This window comes from Pavona decussata, unplaced genomic scaffold, assembly GCF_977016875.1.
Source record: "Pavona decussata unplaced genomic scaffold, jaPavDecu1.1 SCAFFOLD_149, whole genome shotgun sequence".
NCBI classification, from domain to species: domain Eukaryota; kingdom Metazoa; phylum Cnidaria; class Anthozoa; order Scleractinia; family Agariciidae; genus Pavona; species Pavona decussata.
In genome coordinates this window covers 907863-921261 of record NW_028145561.1, presented here as the reverse complement: position 1 = coordinate 921261, position 13399 = coordinate 907863, and the positions used below count along the sequence as shown (strand labels likewise).

The window sequence follows — 13399 nt, the reverse complement described above, 5'->3', positions numbered from 1 at the left end:
GTGGTTTTAGTTATGACAGCTGAACAAATTTTCCATGGTCTTGAGCAAATGCGATATGATGCAGGCAAGATCATCGGCAAAACACACCTTCTAGAGGAGTTAAAGAAAATTGCTGCAGACAAAGGCTTCCACATAATTTCTGATAACGTAGGATCAGGGAATTGCATGTTTTATGCATTATCAGAACAACTGGACCTGGTGAAAGGAATCCAAATCTCTTATGAAGTATTGAGGCAGCACATAGTCCAATACCTCAAGGAGAACCCTACACTGGTAAGTTAGTATTAGCAATGTCTAACAAGTGAGTTTCATTTTGTGGTGAAACAAATCTAGCAAAGCAATAAAATGGGAGAAGTTGGAGTTCCTTTTTCGAGTATGCCAAAGTGGCTGACTGAAAAATATACCTCTATCATGAATTCATCACAACAAACACAATATCACATTCAAATCCTAGCAATATGCAGCTGTAGTTTAATGGTCTTAGCTCCCACAAGTCTCTTGTCAATGTAGCTGAGTGCTATAACATCCAAATTGAAGGTCAAACGTTCAACTCTGTTAGGGGGGCGAATTCAGATTTTCTTTTTCCGAATACAGTATGCATGCAAATGTCACTGACTGAAAAATACCTCTATCAAGATAAGACTTGATTGTTGCTTCATATTTTGCAAGAGAAGGCAGAAGTCAATTCTAAAAATTATGGTTGCTCATTTTCTTGGACAGTTGGTACATTACTCAAAGGCTGATATCATTTGGATACTTGAAGCGAAGCAAAGCTCTGAAAGTACATTATATCCAATGCTTCAGTTATTCATTAACAAATGAATGCATAACTTATTGGATTAATTAAATTATGGAACAGTTAACATGTTTTGGTATAATTTGGTTTGTTGCGGATCAATGCACTGTCCAATTTAGTGAAAAGCTCTACCCTCCAGCACTGGATGAAGTGGCACAGCGTATTTTGACAGTTTTTGGTTATTGTTTTGTTCTTCTCTTGCAGCAAGATGGGACAGAACTGTTTAACTTTGTACATGGACATCAGTCTTGGCCTGATTACCTTAGAAACATGGCAGCAGATGGGACATGGGGTGACCACGTCATTCTCCATGCTGCAGCAAACTGCTTTAAAACATGCATTCACGTGATCAGCAGTCTGTCACATGACTTAACTATCCACACAGAACATGATGTTAGCAGCAGCAGCCAGCTTGTGTTGGGACACCTGCATGAACATCACTATGTCAGCCTTCGACCCAAACCAGGTAGAGGAGCTTGCTGTAATTATCAACTATACCCATGTAAGATAGAAAAATTCGATTTTCTCAAACTTTGCCATATTAAAGGGCTTTGTTAATTTGTTACAAAAATTGAACTTTGAAGTTGTTTGGATTTTTATTTTCTTGTCGAGACGAGGTTTAGTAATTTCCTCTCACAGCGCCCGAAATCGGTCCTGAAATTACACTTTTATCGAAGGTTAGCAAACCAAAACGGAAACTGTTAGGTCTTAATAGATTTCGATCCTGAATTTTCTTATGGAATTTCCAAAATTATGCCTCGCGGAAGTATTGCGTGACGTTCAATTTTGGCCAGATTCGTGGGAAAAAAATTCGATCTGGTACATGGATTTACCTATCAAAACTATTATTACCGCCAAAAGTATCATTTTATCTTAGCTTTCACCGAAAATGTAGCTTGGGTAAATGAAACGGCAAATTGTGAGAGCGTGTTGAAAACAAGACACTCACGCTAATTGATTGGCATTTTGACCCGCCATGTTGCGAGTATTATCACGGTTAATTTACATAAAAAAGTTCAACTCTGTGTTAAATGTGCGTAAAAACTCTTTTATGCCCCTCAAATATCCGAGCGATATATTATATATCCCACATGTAAGTCAATACCAGTGCAAAACGACCATTTTTGTTACCAATTGTAAGTGTAGCGGTTTCCTTTTGATTTGTTTACGCAATGCCACAACCACATATCAGGTTATATAAACTGACAAACATTTCTCGCAAACTTGTGTAATACATGGGTTTGCTTATCGAAGTTATTATTCCAGCCAAAAGTATCATTTTTCTTAGCTTTTATCGAGAAACTAGCTTGGATAAATGAAATGACAAATTCTGCGAGCGTCTTCAGTCTTCAAACCAAAGCGCTCAAGCTAGTTAGTTTCGGTGTATGACATTTGCCGACTGCAGACTGCAGAGTGTTAATTGTAAAATAATACACACTGGAACATAAGATGTACCAGGCGCTCTTACCGATCGATACGTCGATGTGAAGATTTTTACTCATTTCCAGCAGTACTGCTTCTTCTTCTTTTTTTCTCAAAACTAGGAATGTCTTTTCCTTACTTAGTATGCTTCCCTCAGAAAACAATAGCTCGGGTTCCCGATGAGAAAAAGAGGAACGAGCCATACCATCGCCATGTTTTCTTTTACTTTCTTAGAAGCCTGGGAATAAGGGTGCCACAGGGTCCCTACAGTCACAAAAGCCTCCTCGAAATAAGGATTTCTATGGGAATTAATCGTAAGATTCATAAAACGTTGAAAATTCACGTAAACTGCCATTTATTATACAAATCTCAGAAAGACATGTAAAAAAACGTCATTTTTAGCAAGTTTTGATGTTTTATCGATAAAAACCGGTCCTCATACTAATCATATACGTAATTTAGCTTAGGAGGCTGTTGTGAGTCTAGCTGCCCTGTACGCAAATTACAACTGGTGAAAACAATTTACAGTCTGCAGTCTGCAGTCTGCAAATGTCATATACCGAGTTAGTTTTGACCTTCCACCCCGCGAGCACTATCGCAAAAGGTTTTCCAAAAACTGTTAGATGGTGCATTAAATGATGTGCGATGACCATTTTCGTAGTTTTATGCAATGTTTATTCTAAATTGCGAAGCCTAGGAATGCACGCAACATAATATCAGTTGATAAATCATTATCGACAAACAACTTGATAAATACAGAAAGCTCAATATCTTGAAGTACTTCTTACCTCAGTCGAGGTTATCTGTATGAGATAATTGCAACATTTTTATTAGCAGATGTAGTCGATGCGTATACGAAACATTCATTCAAATTCAAAACTGTTGCCTACTTACACTATAACAGCGAGGCACAGGCTTCCCACGTATTTGTTACGCACTTTGCCCGATGTTACACTCCTGCCTTTCCCTCATACAGTCGAACCTCCCCTTGCAACCACCCCTCGTAAGCGACCACCTTTCTTGAGCCAAAATTCCAAAATATCCCCAGTCAAATCACTATAGTTGGAACCCCTCGTAAGCGACCACCTCTTGTAGGCGAACGCGACCATTTTTAGAAATTTGGGGTTTTTTTTTTACCTCCCGCAAGCGACCACTTGTCACATACGCGACAAAAGTCCTCATATCTATCCCCTGTCGAGAGTTGGACAATTTACCTCTGTAACATTATCACATGTACATTCTTGGGTAGTTCAGGGGACATGAATGTCACAATTGCAGGTGTCTTGAAATAGACTTGTCCCATTCGCCGTATTGGGTAACTTATCGCAGGCGAACCATCACCTTGGATACTGAAATTATACTGGCAATATAATTTTCTGAAAGTTGAAAAACGTTATTGTGGCTACTAAACCTCTGGAGTCACCTTATGCTAATGAATTTGAAAATTTAGACCCCTTGTGGTCTGACCTCTCGTAAGCTACCACCTCTCGTAAAAGACCACCTAGGCTTGACATTTTGGGTGGTCGCTTGCGGGAGGTTTGACTCTAGTAATATCAAACACCAACAGAAAAGGATTCTCAAGTAACTTGGATCCCACAGTTATACGTCCGAAGGATGGCAAACATCAATTACTCCTGTAGCGCGCGCTACACAATTACCTACATCGGGCTGACTTTGGCGTAATTGTAACTGTTTCGCTAAGTAGTATCCTTTTTATTTATTTTCTTTTTCTGAAACATTGAAAACGATAAAATGGTGACGGACCGGGACAGGGTAATACCGCGTTTTCCGCTTAAGTGCGAACACCATGAACTCGGAGCAGCAGAGTTCTTTTTGTTAGATCGCCATCTAACCCCAAACAGATCACGGCGCCTCGAAAAAATATTCAGTTCAAGATGAGTTTTGTCGATATCAAACACTCCTGTAAGATAATAATAAAATACTAAATCTACCGCACTGAACGTTCCAGGCTAAAATTGGAAAATAGGGCGAAGTAATCACTTATATCAACTTTGCAAGCAAGTAATAATCTCTAGCCTTTTAGTACGAAAGAACTTTGTTGTACAGTGAATTTTGGTGGGAGTGGCAGATTTGCTTCTGCATGAAAACTGCAAACGTTTCATCCATCACTCAGCTGTTCCATACCATTACGATCCATAACCTAATCATGAGGACGCCCAGCCTGCCTTTGGGTACCAGGTACCCGGAGGCTGTCTTCGAATCTCAGTACAGATATCTTCAATTACCCCCTCCTCCTCCTCCTCCTCCTCGAAGATTTTATTAAACAAATCGGCTATAATTTATGGATTTAAGCGACATATTCGTCCAAAAACGTGAAATGCAGATTAAAACGAGAAAAAAAAAAAAAAAAAAAAAGAAACAAAAAATGAAACAAAATTAAACAACGGCAGAAAAGTCAGCTTTAATGTGCATATTCAGGGAGGGTCTCCTCGCCATTACCTTGACTTGTAAATTGAATGATTTCTTTCTTTTAGTAAGGCAAATAAATAATGATGATGATGATGATGATGATGATGAGGGTTGGGTGGGGAGAGGAGTTGGGTAGTGGGTACTCATTTATCTAACCTACAGAGTTTGTCAGAACCAATGTGACTGTTTATAGATATAGTTTTTAATTTAGAACTCCAAGGTTAGGGAAGTACAAAATGTCGTTAGGGTCAGGGACGGATCCCTGATTATGGCTCCTGAATACACTAATCCAGTAAGAGGCGCGACTCGACAGCTAGACAATTTAAATTTTGATATTTCAGCGTGTTTCACTAAGCAACTGACCGTGAGCGCTAGGGCAATACCAGGAGGCAGGATTGCGTAATTCTACTAGAAATGAACAGTAAGATTGGTACAAGTGATGACCATGACTGGTACAATACCTGGCCTGTAGTAATGGCCTTGTCAGCATAACATGAGTAACACTTCGCAGTGAGCGATCGTCTTAGAAAATTGCGTTTATTTAACATTCTTAGTTTAAAAAGAAAACTAAAGGGCAGAAAGACTCGAGCATAAAATAATTTGGAAACAAAAACAACAAAGACACACGATAGTATACAGCTGTTTCGACAAAGAAAAGCGTAAAAGCGTACGCGACAATGCCGAAAGGTAGTCTGGGAAATACCCAATAAATTTCAATAAAAGCTCAGAATCCACATTGCCCGCCATCTCAAGTCTTCTACGCTTTACGGTCGAGGCATTATGGATTCTGAGCTTTTATTGAAATTTATTGGGTATTTCCCAGACTACCTTTCGGCATTGTCGCGTGTACTTTTTTTGGACAACCTTTGTCTAAACAGCTGTAAATGCTTAACGGCTAGTCGGTATTGGCTATCCTGTGTTCAAAAGGTAATCAGAACGACGTATAACAGTTTATTTACCGCATGAAAGTCTCGTAAATGCGATTGTTTATCCAGTGATGCTACAATTTATTCGAGATAAAGGTAAGAAGGACTTCCAGATATTAAATTTCATACATGTCACACAAGGTTATTTGAAAACTTTTGACGATATTGAGTTATAAACAGATTGCGTGTCGGATCGTATAAGTAATTCAAAATAAAACCGCTACATCTGCCAACAAAAATGGTTGTTTTTCCCTGGTAGTGACTTATATATGGGAGATGATATATCGCTCGGAGATTTGAGGGACACAAAAGACTTTTTACGTACATTTAACACAGAGTTGAACTTTTTTATGTAAATTAACCGTGATAATACTTGCAACACGGCGGGTCAAAATGCCAATCAATTAGCGTGAGTGTCTTGTTTTCAACACGCTCTCATAATTTGCCGTTTCATTTACCCAAGCTACATTTTCGGTAAAAGCTAAGATAAAATGATACTTTTGGCGGTAATAATAGTTTTGATAGGTAAATCCATGTACCAGATCGAATTTTTTTCCCACGAATCTGGCCAAAATTGAACGTCACGCAATACTTCCGCGAGGCATAATTTTGGAAATTCCATAAAAAGTTCAGGATCGAAATTCATTGAGACCAAACAGCTCTAAATCGCCGTTGAAGGATGATATTTTGATGGCATGCATCAGTTTTTCCTGGTACGGTTTCCGTTTTGGTTTGCTAACCTTCGATAAAAGTGTAATTTCAGGACCGATTTCGGGCGCTGTGAGAGGAAATTACTAAACCTCGTCTCGACAAGAAAATAAAAATCCAAACAACTTCAAAGTTCAAGTTTTGTAACACGTTAACAAAGCCCTTTAATATGGCAAAGTTTGAGAAAATCGAATTTTTCCATCTTGCATGGGTATAGTTGATAGTTACAGCAAGCTGCTCTTAATATGTAAAACAATGCCAGCTAACCAGATTTGTCTCCTTAACTATCACTTCAATATTTATTGAAGTTTAATTTATACACCTGTTTAAAGGTGGGCAGATACCAGTTTTGAAAACGATCACGTGTTTGTGCCATAATGTAGTAACTTACATTTGGTATTCCTTTTCAGGAAAAGTGAAAATATAGTAACTAATTAACAATTAATGACAAAGGAACTGAACAGGAAATACATACTGAATAGGCAAACAAAACTAGATCACTATTATAACAGCTATTTAGTTTTGTTTGTCTACTCAGTATGTATTTTCTGTTCTGTTCCTTTGTCATCGTCATGCCAAAATTAGCTATATTTTTACTTTAATTTATAATTTCTTGTCACGTTGTAATTGGTTGTTTGCTCTATATTTATTGTCATGTTGTAATTAGCTTTATTGTACTATACTTTTTGTATTTATTTTACACCCACTAACAGAGTTAATGTACTGAAGATGGATGAAGATTCATTCGAAACATTTTTTTTCGCCACTAATACAAATTACATTTCAAGAAACAAAGAAAAATGTTGTTACTTTGATAAAAATTATTTCGTGCTTGCTGACTCTACAAAAATTTAGTAATCATCTATAATTATTATTGTTGTTACTGAGTATTATTGGGAAAATATGTCACGTGGTACAAAATCAGTCGTTGGTTATCAGATGGTAACTGTTGTCTCATTTTGATGACAGTCAGCCCCCCTATTTTTTTCGTTGAGAGAAACAAAGACGGAGCATCACAGGGTGAGTGCTTCATCAGCGGTTCCAAACACTGAGAAACCAATGAAGTGCAGCTTCATGTTACATGTATTATTGTCTTGAGTATTTGGAACCCCTGATGATATGAGGCAGAAACTCCTAGATAGACGTAATTATCAGTTGAAAAGTTTGATGAAAAAATGTTCTTGCAAAGTTTCACCAGGGCGTCTCCTGTCTCTCCAAATAAGGAAGATGTCTTAAAATTGATATTTTTTTTTGAACACACATGCAAGGGAAAGACAAAAAGTAGAGAAGGGTGTTTCTGCAAAAGAAGGTGAAACTGTGAGGAGTTGTTACTGTTTATGTCTAGCAACTTGAGGCGCTAAATTGAAAATGTGAGCTTCTTTCCACTTGCAACTCTATGACTTCCATCACTTTGACAGCAAACAATACAGCGTATAATTTACTTGTAGGGAAATATCAAAAAGCATTTGCTGCAAAGCTGCAGCACTCCAATCCGTTGGAGTGAGGTACAGTAACTTTTTTGAAACACTGAGTAAATGAAATAATACTTCTAAAGAGTACTCAACAGTTTGAGCAGTGGACATTTGAGAGTTTACGGCGAGAAATTACGCTTCGACGACATCTCAAATCGATCAGTGACAAAGCATCATTGGCGTGACGGACTTAGTCGAAAATGTTGGAGCACTTGTGGGAAATCCACGTCACAAAAAATTAAATGAAATTTTTACTGAAATACTATTTTGATAGACGAATGCTCGTACTCCTGGCAGTTTTCGCGAAATTTTTCATGAAACGCAAATATTAGCAATCGTTCGTAAACCAATACATTCCTTGCGAACGGAGCCTTCAACTGTAAACGGAGGCTAAGACAACCACTGTCTCGTATCTCATGCTTTAAAAGAACACCTAATGATCAAGTACAAACAAAGACCATCACAAAAATCGTTTCGTTGAAACTGAAACAGCTATGAATATGAATATTTGGCGCTTTATGAATGCTCCTTTTTTAGCCAAAATTTGATATGAATATTTTCCATGTTTTACCAGTCGAGTAAAAGGGCCACTAGTTATTCAGTTGAAGTACTGTCCCGTGTTACCCTCTTTAAATAAAGTTGATTGATTAATTGATTGATTGATTGATTGATTGATTGATTGATTGATTGATTGATTGATTAAGTTTGCTGTCGTTACAGTTCAATTTTATATAGCTAGAAAATAAACTTGTTGCGCTTAGTTTGCGTGCTTTCTCCTCTTCACATATCCATATGTTGGCACTTAGCCATAGCAATAACTAGTTTATAATAACAATTATTATATTATCGTTTGTCTCGATGTAGTCACTTTGAGATGTAAATCACGACGTTTCGACTGCTTACTGCTAGTCTTCATCAGGAGATGAAGATCAATAAACTTTGCCTCGTTCCAAAACGGATAATGGCCGGTCTCGTGGGTGTGCTCAGAAACGGCGGAGGTCTGGGTTCGGGCGAGTTGTATGTCCCTGTCGTGTTCTTTGATTCCCTCATGCATAGATCTCCCTGTTTTCCCAATGTAGACTTACGCATTCACAGGGAATCCTGTAAACCACACCATCTTGTTTAGCCGGATCCGGGCTCTTTCCTGGGGGCTGTTCTTCCCTTGGTGAGCTTGGTAAACAGCCGCTCTACGTCGAAGGACACCATGATCTTGAACTTGAACTTGAACTTCTCGCCGGAACAGTGAGGATCGAAATGCACCAATCACAGCCGACCATCGTGGTATAAATGGTGCCGCGTAACCAGTCGACCTCATCTCCTGATGAAGACTAGCAGTAAGCAGTCGAAATGTCGCAATTTACATCTCAAAGTGACTACATCGTGAGACAAACGATAATACACTTATTTTCATTGTATCCACCGCAATGAACAACAGTTTGACAGCGATATAAAGAGGCCTGTTGATGGCCTTGAGTCGAGCCAGTGTAGAACGGACTGAGTCATTTTTGTGTCACTTTGATGCAGCAGTAAGACTTGTTACTCTTTCTACCATTTGAAATACTGAACTGAATGTTTACATTTGCAGTTTTATTTATTTTCTACCTTTAAACAGATTCAGTGCAACTGTTGGTAGCCATTCAAATTAATAAAGCTAATGCTTACATCGACCACGTAACATCCCGCTTGAACGTCTTCATAGACTACCTGGCGTCTTGTTGCAAAGAGAATTTCCATGAATACAGTAAACACTTAATGACTGGTCCCTCGAGAAACGGTTAATTTTGTTTCCCTCAAATCTTAATATCCGCCGAGGGAAACATTGAGATTTGAGGGAAATAAAATAACTGTTTCCCGAGGGAAACACAACGGAGCGCAAAATACTAAAAATCACAAAAAAGTACAAAAATGACAAAAGGACAAATTAAAGCGGACGAAAATGTTCAAAAACTTAACACTGAATTGCAGCGAGGTTGAATAATAATGGAAATTCACTTCAATATTGCAAGCAGATAAAAACGCTTTGGTATGGAAGTGAACTGTTTCTTGCCTACTACTGATAGCAAAATTGTGCGTTAGCAGAGGGGGGTTTGTACGTTTGGCGCATTAAGCTTACTTTGCTCAAATTCATTTCCCAAAGGAACAATTTCAGTGCCACCTTGGCTCAGGCAGAAGTTAAAGTTTGTGATATTTATCTTGTTTTAGATTCCGTTAGTTGTCGACTGTAAGACCTTATGCTACTCTCACTTTTGTGCCCGGACACTCGTATAATATGCCGAGCTTCAACATTGTTGTTATCGAGAACAAGTATTGCTGTCGATCTTATGAAATGGTTAGTATACGCTTGAGATAGTAACTATATAATCAACGGAAATAGTTTTCATTAACGATCCTAGCGTATTCTTTCCATCAGATTCGCTGAAGTTATCAAGGGCCTTAGGCCTATGCCACAGCAAGTTCGGCAACGGATGGAGTTTGCCCTTCCTGGGGATAATTTTCAGATTATTCGTGCTTTCGTACATTCTTCCATCTCCTGAGTCAAATAGGTCATCGTTTTTCCAGTGGTTTTTGTCCAGTTCATCCAGCTTCTGGTAGACATTTTGTCCGGTGGCGTCAACTCTGACTGCAAATGACTGTTTTGTGTGAGGCTGAAGGTTCTCTCTTCCTCTTCGAATAAGCTGATACATCACTTTAAACCAAAAGGAAGCGCTGCATTGCCTTAGGGTTTGGTGATGACTGATCATATGACGAATAAATTGTCGCCAAGTCCGCTTTCTTTATTGGTTCATGATGGTCGACTTTGGCAAAACCTTGTCGCTTAAGTTGAACCACAGCTGCTTCAAAGACTTGGTTAGACTATTTAAAAGCATCGTTGGCAATGATGTTAAATCCTCTTTTCAGGATAAAATATCGTTGCAGGCCAAAGCGAATGCTTGTTAGTGCTGTTTTCTTGTAGTTTCCTCTGGTTTTTTCTCCTTGCATTGGGATAAAATCCACAACGAGTTTGGTTAGTTCTTCTGTAGAAATTTCGTCAAAATCTTGGTCTTTGTCAGAACATTTTTTCTCCACAGACGGCTTGTAATGTAGGAAAGGCAGTTTTGTTTCTGTGTGTTTCTGTGTCTTTCTCTTCCACAAGGCCGGCAATTTCTTGTCGGGACAAATCAGCAAAGCGTGAAGAAGTCGCCATTGCAAGTCATTGACTTTGAAAAACGGGCTTACAGTCAAAGGCTACCATCACGCACTGTTCTTCACGTGCAATATTCACGGATAACAGTGCACTGTTACCCTCTGACGTCATAGATTTTGCAATGTTGCCCGCTCAGAGATTTTTGACAGGCAACAGTTTCATTGTTAGATGTCATATGACCTCGAAGTAACCAATGAGAGCCCGCGCTGTTGGGAAAAATATTCCAACTATATAACAATGTGGAACATACACGTCACATAAGCTTCTCAGAAGCAGTAGATATGTATGAAAAGATATGTATCAAATGTATGATATGTATGATAAGAAGCATGATATTGTATTTTTACCACATTCATCTTCCCCTTGTCCACTGAGTAAACTGGAATCTTAAATAGCAAAGTTGGTTTTTCACTGAGAAATGTTGCAGAAATTTGGCACCCTATACTAACCACAAGATTATTTCTTGTACAACTGGCATCTATTTTGAAACAAATGTTTTCTTTTAATTCATTTGTTAAAAAGACTATGAGCAGTCTCATATGTATTTTTCTTAGGGATAGTACGGAGAGCGATCCACGCGTCTCCTTGTGGGAGACTGCTCGTAAGGGACTGCTCGTAGTCTAGTTATTGAGATGTTTCACTAAGCAGGTTGAAATCTTTGATATCAGCTTATTTAACATATTAATGGCAAAAACTCAGAAGGTGGCTTATACTTCTAAGCTTCAGCTAAGAGTGGCTAAAAATATGACAGACTATCATTGTTTTTGATAACCTTATCAATGATTGAAACTTTGGCAGCTACTCTGACAATGAAACTCAAATCGCACAATTTCGTCCGCGGCGGTTAATACCTAGTGCACTTGAAAGCCTTTGCTCAAATTTATACTGAAGTAGAATTGCTTCTCTTACCAGCCAATAAATACAGTTATCTAATTCAGCTGTAGCTCTATCAGAGTTCTATCTTTCAGAGTAACTCTATGCCATAGCATAGAGTCTGGACTAAAAGAAGTTTTCTGGGACAATTAATTAAATGATATATAAACCTCTCATTTTTATAAGGAAAATAGTTAATGCCTGTTTCTCTGAAAATGCTTTCATAATGATAACCATGGACATTAGGTCATCTTACTAAATATTGAAAACAGAATATTATTGCTAAGCATTATTTTGGGAACCTTAAAATCGCTAACAGCGACGTCTTTGTGGACAACTCTTCAACTGGGAGAGACAGTATCTGTGACGTTTTATGTGCTGTATTAGCTCAAGAGGAATAATTTTTTCAGACAGGGTTCCTTCCTACGTCCGGGCTGGAGGTCCAAAACTACTTGCTGCTTATAATAGGGCTCTAGAGACTGGGGGAGTGACCTACGATAAACGTGTCAAGGTTTTACTGATTGGCCAGGACCGTGTTGGCAAAACCAGCCTTGGTAAAAATTTGAGAGGTTTGGCATTTCATAAAAACGAACGCAGTACTAATGGAGTGGAAATGATTCCTGCTGTCAAGAATGCTGGAACGGGGCCCTGGAGAAATCCTGATGCCCTTGAGCACACAACTGTGTTTGATTACAAGATAACCGCCTCAATATTAACTGGGGAGTTACTCACCACACCTGTGGAACAATCAACCACTGAACAATTGAGTGAAGAACAAATTCAAGAACCGGCTTGGGTAGAAGGTAAGTCATGTGTACTAAAGTGTACTAAATATCTTTTAAATTACCTGTTAAAGAACTGAATATGAGTCTCTGCGGTGGCAAATGAATTCAGTCTGATTAAAAAACCTAATTGTTTTTTTTTTTTTGTTGTTGTTGCAATTTTGTTTACTGGTTTTGTTTATTTGCTTGACTAATTTTTTAACGGTTTCCATACAATGCATGAGAAATTCAATAAAGTGTATGTCCTTCTCTGAGTATGATTAAACGGAAACGGTTTCTACAAGAAAGCTTATATTGGTATGTCCTGATCCGGCAAAGTAAATCATATTTTAAATTACAAAAATTTGAAGTTTTTACTGTAATTTCAAGCCCCTTTGTGGGATTTCAGTTGTTCTTCTCCTGTTTTCGCGCATAAAATATTGTTGTAATAATTTGTCACAGATCGTCATCTTCATCAATCAATTTACTTTTGTTTGGGTGCAGTTTCAATAGTAATCAGTATCGTCCAACGTATCAGCTTTTTTTTTCTTTTTCCAGGTACAACCTTACACCCAAATCAATCATCAGTACCGGGAATCAAAGAAACTCAAGCCGAGTTCTACGACGAATTTGAAGACTCACAGATGGAAACCACACGCAGTAGTCGTAAGTTGCCTCTGTTCTTATTCTATTCCTAGCAGCAAAAAATTTATTTACTCTTAGATATACTTCATCCATTCAGTGAGTTCATAATTGCAAAAATAGCTATAAGCTTTACATAAGCTTACTAATAATAATAATAATAATAATAATAATAATAATAATAA

The 13399-nt window shown here is 38.1% G+C and overlaps 3 protein-coding genes and 1 pseudogene across 6 annotated transcripts in view; 3 read left to right on the top strand and 1 right to left on the bottom strand.

The window, feature by feature from the left end:
- Window positions 1-13399, top strand: part of LOC146466268 (uncharacterized) — a 77783-nt gene that overhangs the window by 32523 nt on the left and 31861 nt on the right. The gene's annotated exons all lie outside the window — the stretch shown is intronic.
- LOC146466269 (uncharacterized) overlaps window positions 1-13399 on the top strand; it is a 40339-nt gene that overhangs the window by 10250 nt on the left and 16690 nt on the right. Inside the window, exons 4-5 of the mRNA XM_085127620.1 lie at window positions 12222-12614; window positions 13131-13238. Coding sequence (XP_084983746.1) covers window positions 12222-12614; window positions 13131-13238 — 501 coding nt within the window. The remainder of the gene's footprint in view (window positions 1-12221; window positions 12615-13130; window positions 13239-13399) is intronic.
- On the top strand, window positions 15-9533 carry LOC146466272 (OTU domain-containing protein DDB_G0284757-like). The gene is made up of 3 exons (XM_085127621.1): window positions 15-273; window positions 1001-1262; window positions 9367-9533. Exons 1-3 carry the CDS (start codon window positions 49-51, stop codon window positions 9531-9533), a joined length of 654 nt encoding a protein of 217 aa, XP_084983747.1. The 5' UTR covers window positions 15-48.
- Window positions 9916-11049, bottom strand: LOC146466271 (uncharacterized; annotated as a pseudogene).

Coding starts and splice junctions, on each gene's coding strand:
- LOC146466272 (XM_085127621.1), top strand. CDS start 49: ATGCGATATGATGCAGGCAAGATCATCGGCAAAACACACCTTCTAGAG. Junction 274..1,000: donor TCAAGGAGAACCCTACACTG/GTAAGTTAGTAT, acceptor CTTCTCTTGCAG/CAAGATGGGACAGAACTGTT. Junction 1,263..9,366: donor CAGCCTTCGACCCAAACCAG/GTAGAGGAGCTT, acceptor ACCTTTAAACAG/ATTCAGTGCAACTGTTGGTA.